Source organism: Xenopus laevis, chromosome 8L (assembly GCF_017654675.1).
Source record: "Xenopus laevis strain J_2021 chromosome 8L, Xenopus_laevis_v10.1, whole genome shotgun sequence".
Taxonomy (NCBI): domain Eukaryota; kingdom Metazoa; phylum Chordata; class Amphibia; order Anura; family Pipidae; genus Xenopus; species Xenopus laevis.
Genome location: NC_054385.1, coordinates 116,156,435 through 116,168,110, shown reverse-complemented (window position 1 = coordinate 116,168,110; position 11,676 = coordinate 116,156,435). Strand labels below are relative to the sequence as shown.

Here is an 11,676-nt window from a genome sequence, read left to right as displayed (position 1 = left end):
GATAAAGTCAATACGACATCTGTGGAAGAGTTTATTCTATTGGCTTTTTCAGATTTATACCAACTTCAGATTCCCTTATTCTTCGTCATGTTGCTTATCTACATTACATGTGTCTCTGGGAACTTGTCTATAATTTGTCTAGTAAGGGTTGAACCTTCCCTTCATACCCCAATGTATTTTTTTATTAGCACATTAGCTGCAACAGAAATGATGTTTGTGTCTTGCATTATTCCTAATCTTTTAGCTAACCTCATTGCAGCTAAATACAGAATATCTTTCATTGGCTGCTTCACGCAACTGTTTGCCACTGATTCGTTGGGAACATCAGTATGTTACCTACTTGCAGTCATGGCTTTTGACCGAAACCTGGCTATTAGCAGCCCTCTGCAATATTCTTCTATCATGACCCAGACCTTGTGCATACAACTTGCTGTTCTACCTATGATTGTTGGCGTTGTCACTCTAGTTATTCCTTTCACTTTTACAGCTAAATTGGAATTCTGTGGCCCTAATAAAGTCAACCATTTCTTTTGTGATTTTGCTCCTCTACAGTCCTTGGCTTGTTCTGATACCTTCATCGCTAAAGTGATTACTAGCTGTGGGGCCTTAGTTGCTGTTGCGTCCCCATTCATCACAACTGTTGGATTCTACATCCATATCATTGTCATCATTTCTAAGCTTAACAGTATTGAATCTAAACAGAAAGCCTTCTCCACCTGCTCTTCTCATCTCACTGTAGCAGGTTTGTTTTATATAACGGCTAGTACAGTGTATGTTGTACCAAAGGGTTCCAATTATGACAGGTTCCTTGCCCTAATATATACTGTCTTTACCCCTCTTTTGAATCCCTTTATTTATACCTTTAGAAACAAGGATGTAAAAAGAGCTCTCATCAAATCAAGGAGGTTAAAACTTTTCTAGGGATCATTTTAATACTAACTTGATAAGTCTTGTATAAAGTCTTGTATAAAGCTAACCCTGAATGGTTGTTTCATTATATTGTGCAAAAGTTTCCTTTGATTTCTTCGTTTGATATTCTGTTATAATATGGCAAAATCGAGGCATTTCATGCATCAATTAAGCTGTTTAATTTGTCTAGTTAACTTTTTGGCTAAATGTTAAAAGAATGAATCCCTTCCCCTCTGTTTTTGGTTGATATACCCCATTTAATTAAGATGAAATAAAAGTTATTTGTTGCAGAAGGAAATAGGATTTTAAATTGAAAAAACATTAAGATTCATATGTATCAATGGTTGAATTTTGAATTGAAAAAACTTTAAAATTCGAATTCAAAAAGACCAACCGAAATTCAGTCAAAGATCTTTTTTGGTCGAATAGGTCAGTTTTCAATCAAGTAGGTCCGTATTTGGCCGAATTTGAATAGTACAAATCGAAGGAATAGCGCATTCGATCAAATTTGATTCAAAGTTTTTCCTGAAAAAAACTTTGATTTTTCAAAGTCCACCAATTGACTCCAAATAGGTTCTAGGAGGTCCCCCATAGGCTAAACAGCAATTGGCAGTTTTTAGATGGCAAATGGTCACAGTTGAATTTTTAAAGAGACAGTACATGATACATTTCAATATTCAAATTCTTGAATTTTTTTCAAATTCAAATTTGGACTTTTCCCTACTCAAACTACATAGGTGAATTCAAAAATTCACCTTGACTTTTGATAAATATAAATCTTGAAATTGTTCACTGAATGTATATTATGTACATTTATCTGTTTTTTTTCCCCCAAAAAAGCAAGTCATGCTCGACCTTAGTCAATTCATATACCACATTCTATATACTGACATAATAGACAAAGGTATTAGCTTTGTTGGTTTTGGGAGCTTTGGCTTCTCCTGAGGTTGGTCCAAATTATGTCACAGCATGGTGGTTTGGCAGGGGAATGCTTGCCATAGGGGGAAGGGGCCAGTATCCCTGGTGTTTATTATATGGTTACCTCCTTGGGTCATGGTCCCGGGAGGTAGGGGTTCTGGGTGAGGCCTCCTTATGCTTTCACTTGCTCACCTCAGCAGCTGGGGTTGCTGGCATGGCAGGGGAGGCCCGTTCACTCTAGTGGAGTAGGCAAGCATTCTTGGGTTGGTAATGTTGTTTTTTAATGTTGTTATTTAATTAAGTAACCTGTTAAACTTGTTTTATTGTTAATAAAGATGTGGCCTTTTCACATCCATCCTGGACTGTGTGTGTAATTCCTTGGGGAGTATAAAAAAAGTGGCAAGGAATCGGTAGGTGGGAATGGGTAGCTTCGACAGCTAGAGGCTTTGACACTGCCCTGGTCATAGATATTTTATTAATTGTGCTCCACATATGATGGAACCATGCTTGGTACATAGAAATATAATTTTAATAGTATCTGAGGTTAAGCTTAGCATCCAAAATTTTTGAAACCTGGATCCAGTGGCTACATTCCACTAAGAGCAAATAATCCATAATTTTTCTGGGACATAAAAATATGTAATGAAATATTGTCACTGTCGTCAATTGTAATAAAGTTAAGATATCTGCAGTACTTTCTGATATTCTTGGGACCTGTAACAATAGGATTGTTTTGCCACCATTATGTATTCATATAGTTCACTTAGAATCAAGTACAATGTACTGTTTTATTATTACACAGAATAAGGAAATTATTTTAAAATATTCAACTTTTTTGCTTAAAATTTACCGAATATCAGGTTTTTGGACAACAGATGCCATTCCTGTATTAAGAGATTGATAATTCAGTCTGCTGAGGGTCTGCTGTGTTTTAGGTGAGGCCCATTTACTAAAATTCAAATTGTCAAATTTGGAAAAAAAAAATTAACTTGAAGAATTTTTTTTCTAAAACACCAGCATATTTACAAAAGTACAAAAATTAAATGGCTGCATTATAACATGCAAGAAAACTTGATTGATCTATTTATTTTCGCTAAATATTTTGAGAACTTTGAAAAATAAAGTTTATTTTAAGTAATTCGACTAGAGAATAGACTAAATTTGATTATAATCTTAAAAAAATGTCAAATGTACTGTCCCTTTAAGAATCTAAATTCAACTATTCGCCATCTAAAAATCAGCCAAATTGGTGTTTTAGCCTATGTTGGACCTCCTACAACCAAATTGGAGTCGTTTGGTTGACTTTTGAAATTTTTTTTAATTTTTTAAAAAAAATATATATATAATTTGATTCAAATTTGATTTGATTCAAATTTGCAGCTTGATCCTATTCCTTGTTCCTATTCAATCGATTTCTTTAATAAATTTTGATTGGTCAGGTTTTTTTTGGATTTCGAGTTTATGGGAGTCGATGGGAGTTTTTAGAAACTCCCATCAACTCAAAATTTGACCCTTAAAATCTGCCCCCTAGGAGCAGATTTATCAAGGGTCAAATTTCAAAGTACAAAAAACTTCGAAATGTGACCATCGAATTAAAAAACTTTGAATACGAATATCGAATTCGAAGTTTTTCTGCGGTCGAATAAAAATCATTCAATCGATCGATTAAATCCTTCGAATTGAACAAAACTTTTTAACTGGTATTCATTATTTCTTTTGTATAATTTATTTTAATGATAATTACTGACTGACTGACCCCATCTAAAACAATTGCTCTGTAATGCACACATTCATTTTTATTTTTACTTATTATTAATCATCTATTCACACCATCTCCTATTCATATTCCAGCCTCTTATTCAAAGCAGTGCATGGTTGCAAGGTTTGGACTGGCTGCAAACTGGAGAGCAGCTCAATAAAAAGCTAATTAGCTCAAAAAAACACAAATTATAAAAAATTAAAACCAGTTGCAAATTGTCTCAGAATGTCACTCTCTACATTATACTAAAAGTTAACTCAAATGTGCACAACTTCTTTAAAGGGGAAGTAAAATCTAAAATAGAATAAGGCTAGTTGTATACTACACATAAACATGAACTTACTGCACCACAAGCCTAATCAAACAAATGATTTCTGCTTTCAAAATTGGCCACAGGGGGTCACCACCTTGTAACTTTGTGAAACATCTTTGCAAGACAAAGACTACACACATGCTCAGTGTGGTCTGAGTTGCTTAGGGATCGTCATAAATTATCAAAACAGCACAAGCCAAATATCTGCCAGCAAGACTTGGGGGGCACATTTACTCGAGTGAATGAACAGAAGAAAAAATACTTCGAATTTCAAACGTTTTTTTTGACTACTTCGACGATCGAATTGGCTACTTCGACATTCGACTACGACTTAGACTTCGAATCAAACAATTCAAACTAAAAATCGTTTGACTATTCGACCTGCAGCTGAAGATGGAAACAGTAAAGGGGATGTAAAGGCAAAAATAAAATCCAATACAAATCCCTACACAGTCGCCGACTGTTCTACAGGGGAACAAACAAAGCTGCTTGTATTCTGCTTGGCTCCCCCTGCTGTTCATAAGTATGATTGTTTCCCTGCAGAGCTGTTAGGGACCGTCTGACAATTCCTATCCACAGCAGTCAGAGCAAGTACATTTTCTATGCGACTTTTTAGACCCATTGAAAATTCGGAATAGAAAATTAATTGGGTACATATGAGTAAAAAAAAACAAATTTGAATTTTGATAAGTAGGCCTCCTTGATTTTCACAGCTTGTTTCATAATCAAATGGCACATCATTTAACACAAAAAAATAAACAAAGCATCAACTTGATGAATTTCACAGAATAATGTAGTTCAGTTAAAACTGGTCCTACAGTGCACATATGAGCTGCAGATTTGGCCCCTTTAGACAAAGTTTATCTGACCATGTAAAGACCCTCTACAAAGGCTTATTTAACAGATATCTGGCTAAAAATTTACCAAATATCTATTTGGAAGATTTAATCCCCACCTAGGGGCCTATTCTTCATATGTGCCTATTGTGATCCCATTGTTGGCCTGGGTCCAAACAATCATGTCATTCTAATTTGGGTCACAAATGAAGGCAGCCAAAGTGGCCAAATATATGTTTGATTTTCAACCTTTCCATACAAAGCAACTTTATATGGAAATGTGTATGATCATTAAATGATAATAATACTAATAATACTAATACTAATAATAATAATAATAATAATAATAATAATAATAATAATAATAAATGTCTATGATCCATGACTAAGGGTTACTCCTTATTGAGCTTTTGTTTCTATTTGCTATTTGCTATTTAAGCTATTATTCCTGTCTATACAAATTATATTTATTGTGACTAGAATCATCAATCATTAATTGCTGAAAAAATACAAACTCTCAAATGATCAGCTTTCCACCTTAGAGATTAATAGTGCTCAATCCCCGTGGGTTTTATTAAAAGTAAATACAGTATATATTCCATGTGGCTCGACCTCTCACAGTTATTTTCCTCTCAGAAGCAGATAGGACATTTTGAGTGACACGTGTTTAAAGTAAGTGAAATCCTTACAATTAAGGTTAATGAATGATTTATGATTTAACTTCTGACAACAGGCAGGATTAACAGTGATAGATATTGGGTAAAGTCATGGGTACTTTGCTATATTCTGAATGTATGCAGCATCTTGTATTCATTCTCCACTCTTTTCTGTCTGTGTCTGGTTGGAAGAATAGATGTTGCGTTTTGTGATTTTGGCTTCTCATATATCCACAGATGTCCAAGGTAAGTCTGGTGGGAATAAAGCTTGAGCTGCTGCAGCTGAGAATTTTCAGTCTAAGTAAAACCCTACAGGATTTTGAAGGTGCAGTGTAAAGAATCAAAACAATTTGCTTGCCCAGTCTATGATATCTATGATTAATAACATGTAACATATCAGACAATGTTTCTTGCAGATTAGGAGCATAACTCAATAAATACATTATAAATATGTATTTTCATTATTATATTGCACTGTAGGATGTAATGTTCCTAAACACTTAAAATAGAATCACAATAAATAATGGTCCATTCCAAAGTCTCATGCATCACTGCTTTTCATTATACTGCTCTTTACCACCTGCATTTGTTAGTATTTACAGTGCTGCTTGCTGCGACTTTTTCGCTTTAATTATCTGATTTTTATAATCAGTGGGGATTATTTGCCGAGCAGCACTGCCTTCTGTTTTATCCACATAACCGCATTGCTTTATTTTATTTTTTTTTACACCCAATGTGTTTTTTTCAGCTACAGTACCCAAAAATCACTTAATATATTCGAAAATAGAGAAGAAATTAACAAATCCACTAATCTGAATCTACATCCAAAACAATTTATTGTGAAAAAAAATAAGATGAACTTTATAGTTAAATTATACATGTAGCAGAAGTCAGCTGATGGACTGACATTTTTTTTACATTGTTTTACAATGCACACCCAGCAATCAGAAAGGGATTGACAAACACGGCATTCAGTTGAAATTATGTGATGCAAATACAGGTATTCGACCTGTTATCCAGAATGCTCAGTACCTGTTTTTTTTGGAAAACTGATTTTTCCATAATTTGGATCTTCATAACTTAAGTCTACTGTAAACTCATTTAAACATTGATTAAACCCAACAGGATTGTTTTGCTTTCAATAAGGATTAATTATATCTTAGCTGGGATCAAGTACAAGCAATTACAGAGAAAAAGGACATCATTTTCAAAAATGAGACCTTTTCAATTAAAATGGAGATTATGGGAGACAGCCTTCCTGTAATTCTTAACTTTTTGGAAAACGAGTTGCCCGATAATGGATCCCATACTGGAATATTTAAAACCACTGGGTATTTTAATAAATGTATATTGGAAAGTTGCTGAGAATGTGCAGATTATTATTTATTCAGAGTACTGTAAGAATCTATCTGTTTTTATGTCATGGTGAGATATAATAACCAGGCAGATTTATGTTTAATGAAACAAAGAACAGATAAAAGTAAATCATGTTATGTGTAGAAATTACAGTATATTGACCTTAAGTACAATATAGTAGATACAAGTACTATTCTAAAAGAAGGGGTAAAAATAAAGAAAAAATGAATTCTAAAACATAGAATTTATTTTGCTATGATGCTAACCCCCTTTTCATAATAATTGGCACAGTTTATCCAGATGCAGCAACCTATGGTAATCAATAGGATCCTTGCTTTTTAATAGGTAATAGCTAGTAAAGGCTACCTGCTGACGGGTTGTTGTAGGTGATAAGAACTGTAGCAAATTTTGCACCTTACGTACTAAGGGTTGGCTAATATCTTATGTGTACAAGATTGTATATAAATAATTCTAATATATAAATACACACTGTAGGGTGATATGCTTTAATGCATAGCTTCTGTAAAAGGTATAAGGCTAGGGCCACACGGGGGCAGAAAACCACCAGTAGAAATCCGATGACTGATTTCTGCCCTACCGCGGGCAGTAGCCTCCTCTCCTTTCCTCCTCGAATTGTCAAGTTTCCTGTGAAGAACCGCGAGTATCTGCATTTTGAGCCAAAATCCGCTGAAGTTTGTTCACGCTGAGCCAATTCAATGAGGAAGAGAGCGAAGGCTACTGCCCACGGTAGGGCAGAAATCAGCCAACAAATTTCTTCTAACGGTTTTCTGCCCCTTTAGACCCTAGCCTAATTGACAGCAAATCAAACATTGGGGCAAAGGATTATACCAGTAACATTATTTGCATTGTCAAGCTTATTATGTAAGGACCTGGAAATGTTGTTGAAGTTGATATATTCCTGTGTGTTCAATAGATTGTATTTTATAAACCTGCCAATTGCCAGTTTTATATAGGGATGTCGCGGACTGTTCGCCCGCGAACTAATTCGCGCGAACATCGACCGTTCGCGTCCGCCGAATGTTCGCGAACGTTGCGCAACGTTCGCCAATTTGGGTTCGCCTTAGCTGGCGCTTTTTTTTGCCATTTCTCCCCCAGACCAGCAGATACATGGCAGCCAATCAGGAAGCTCTCCCTCCTGGACCACCCCCACACCCCCTGGACCACTCCCCTTCCATATATAAACTGAAGCCCTGCAGCGTTTTTTCATTCTGCCTGTGTGTGCTTGGAAGAGCTAGTGTAGGGAGAGAGCTGTTAGTGATTTGAGGGACAGTTGATAGTAACTTTGCTGGCTAGTAATCTACTTGATACTGCTCTGTATTGTAGGGACAGAAGTCTGCAGGGATTTGAGGGACATTTTAGGTTAGGTAGCTTTGCTGGCTAGTAATGCCACCTAGCTGTGTGAGCTTGTTCACATTCTGTCTAAATAATAACAATAATAATTCCGTGTCCGTAAACACCACCTGAGTGACGTTTTTCAAGCAGCAATAATATATTCCGCATCCACTACTGTATACGTTGACCTTGCAGGCATTGTTTGCCCAGTCTTTAACCAAGTGCCACCTAGCTGTGTGAGCTTTTTCACATTCCTTGTCCAGAAACACCACCTGAGTGACGTAGTGTAATTTCTGCCCTTTACAGCACAAAACGCAGCGCTGTGTCAACAATGTATTTTTCAGAAACATTTTTGCCCTTGATCCCCCTCTGGCATGCCACTGTCCAGGTCGTTGCACCCTTTAAACAACTTTAAAATCATTTTTCTGGCCATAAATGTTTTTTCTAGCTTTTAAAATTCGCCTTCCCATTGAAGTCTATGGGGTTCGCAACGTTCGCGAACCGTTCGCATTTTTGTCCGGACGTTCGCGAACATGTTCGCGAACATTTTTTCCGACGTTCGCTACATCCCTAGTTTTATATAGTAAAGATGTATGCAAAGTAGTCTATCGGTATCTACAGTACCATTTGTTGGTGGAACTCCATCTAGGTTAGGATTGACAAATGTACATACTGTAAGGCCAAAGTGAACAAATTTTGTGTTTCATTTTTTAAGTGCAGACTAAAACCCATGGTTAAGCTTGGATATGTAATGTAAATGGATAATAAAAAGGCAGTAAAGACACTATTAACAACACTTAATAGAGCATGATATTATTCTCTACATAATACGGCTTGAAAATAAATTTAAAAAAATTATTTTACCCGTGCAATCATTCAGTTCTGTATAAATGTACTTTACGTTTACTCTTTCACATATATTCATTGCCCAATATAAACTCCTTAAGTTTGTATCAATAAAGTTTCCCTGACCACAATATTAAGGGGCAGATTTATCAAGAGTCAAATTTTTGAAAAGTTTTTTTGAACTCCTATAATTTCGAAATTCGTATAAAAAAACAACTGAAATTTATTTTAAAAAATCAAAGTTTTTTTATGGGTGAATAGGCTTCAAATCGAAGTATGATCAAATTCGAAGGGCAGGTAATATTGTTTTCTCATGATCCAATAAACTGTTCATTGGGTCATTTATAGAGTCATAGGGGCCGATTCACTAACTTCGAGTGAAGGATTAGAAGTAAAAAAACTTCGAATTTTTGTGCTCCTCGACTATCGAATTGGCGTAAATTCGCCTGAGTAGAATGATTTGAATAGATCAAGCGCAAAAACGCTGCGACTATTCGCCATTCGATAGTCGAAGTACTGGATCGAGCGCAAAAACGCTGCGACTATTCGCCCATTCGATAGTCGAAGTACTGTCTCTTTTAAAAATACTTCGACTGCCTACTTCGGCACCTAAAACCTACCGAATTGCTTTAAAAGCCTATGGGAAAGTCCCATAGGCTTGTTTTCCAAGTTTTTGATCGAATAAAAAGGCATTCGATCGAATGAAAATCCTTCGAGCGAATATTCGATCGAGCGCCTATTCGCCTGGCGAATATTCGGCAATTCGACTATTCGCCAGCGCGTAAATTCGCCCGAATTGCCTATTCGATTCTATTCGATTCTATTCCCCAGTCGAATTTCGAGGGATTGAACCCCTCGAAATTCGACCCTTGATGAATTTGCCCCATAATTATGATTACATTATTGATATCTGGTTAGGAATCCCCGAGATATCTACTGAGCAGGCTTGATGTGGCCAAGGATGAGGTCTTCTGTTGACTTATGCCCTGGATTAGGTAGTCTACTTCATTAGTTTATACATCTGAAGGGGAAGACTTCAATGATACCATTACAAATAAAGAGGCAGATTTATTAGGGTTGAATTGAAAATTCGAATTCAAATTTTCCAAATTTTTTTATGAACTCAACTGTTCTAGTGACTAGTGACAAGTGAATTATCCAAACTTGATTCAAATTATTTAAAAAATTTAAATTAGATTTTCAAGATTTATCAAACTCTAGCCTCTAGATAGTTAGTAGCCTTCCTGACATTCGAGTTCTTTTCAGAGAAAAAACTCGATTTGAATTTCAGATATTTGATTTTTTTTATAAATAACCCCCCAATCGAATTTCGAGGTAAATTTAATCTGGTAGAGTTTTAAAAAAACTCGCATGGATTCGAAATTCAACCCTTGATAAATTTGCCACCCCATGTAAAATTGGGAAAGGTCCCCATTTCAATGACCATCAGTGGCAATATAAATTATAAAAAAATGTCTCACTTGTGAAATATAAGATTCCAAGATTTTATATATTTATATATCAACTTCTTTGTTCCTTTTACAGGCAGCCTCTTCAGACCTGATGGATAAAGTCAATAAGACATCTGTGGAAGAGTTTATTCTATTGGCTTTTTCAGATCTATATCAACTCCAGATTCCCTTATTCTTCGTCATGTTGCTTATCTACATTACATGTGTCTCTGGGAACTTGTCTATAATTTGTCTAGTAAGGGTTGAACCTTCCCTTCATACCCCAATGTATTTTTTTATTAGTACATTAGCTGCAATAGAAATGATGTTTGTGTCTTGCATTATTCCTAATCTTTTAGCTAACCTCATTGCAGCTAAGGACAGAATATCTTTCATTGGCTGCTTCACGCAACTGTTTGCCACTGATTCGTTGGGAACAGCAGAATGTTACCTACTTGCAGTCATGGCTTTTGACCGAAACCTGGCTATTAGCAGCCCTCTGCAATATTCTTCTATCATGACCCAGACCTTGTGCATACAACTTGCTGTTCTACCTGTGATTGTTGGCGTTGTCACTCTAGTTATTCCTTTCACTTTTACAGCTAAATTGGAATTCTGTGGCCCTAATAAAGTCAACCATTTCTTTTGTGATTTTGCTCCTCTACAGTCCTTGGCTTGTTCTGATACCTTCAACAGTCAAATACTTACAAGCTGTGGGGCCTCATTTGCAATTGTGCTCCCATTCATCACAACTGTTGGATTCTACATCCATATCATTGTCATCATTTCTAAGCTTAACGGTATTGAATCTAAACAGAAAGCCTTCTCCACCTGCTCTTCTCATCTCACTGTAGCAGGTTTGTTATATATAACGGCTAGTACAGTGTATGTTGTACCAAAGGGTTCCAATTATGACAGGTTCCTTTCCCTTATATATGCTGTCATTACCCCTCTTTTAAATCCCTTTATTTATACCTTTAGAAACAAGGATGTAAAAATAGCTCTCATCAAAATAAGGAGGTTAAAACTTTTCCAGGGATCATTTTAATACTTTCTAGATACAAAATAAAGTCTTGTATAAAACTTACCCTGAATGGTTGTTTAATTATATTGTACAAAAGTTTCCTTTGATTTCTTCTTTTGATATTCTGTTATAATATGGCAAAATCAAGGCATTTCATGCACCAATTAGGCTGTTTTATTTGTCTAGTTAACTTCTTGGCTAAATGTTAAAATAATGAAACCCTTCCCCTCTGTTTTTGGTTGATATACCCCATTT

General features: G+C 35.7%; 2 protein-coding genes across 2 annotated transcripts; both read left to right on the top strand.

Moving 5' to 3' along the window:
- On the top strand, positions 1 to 970 carry LOC121396910 (olfactory receptor 502-like). Its single transcript, XM_041572539.1, has one exon. It carries the CDS (start codon positions 88 to 90, stop codon positions 919 to 921), a length of 834 nt encoding a protein of 277 aa, XP_041428473.1. The 5' UTR covers positions 1 to 87; the 3' UTR covers positions 922 to 970.
- A 9,613-nt stretch (positions 971 to 10,583) lies between these two features.
- Positions 10,584 to 11,445, top strand: LOC121396909 (olfactory receptor 493-like). Its single transcript, XM_041572538.1, has one exon. It carries the CDS (start codon positions 10,600 to 10,602, stop codon positions 11,443 to 11,445), a length of 846 nt encoding a protein of 281 aa, XP_041428472.1. The 5' UTR covers positions 10,584 to 10,599.
- The last annotated feature ends 231 nt before the right edge of the window (positions 11,446 to 11,676 follow it).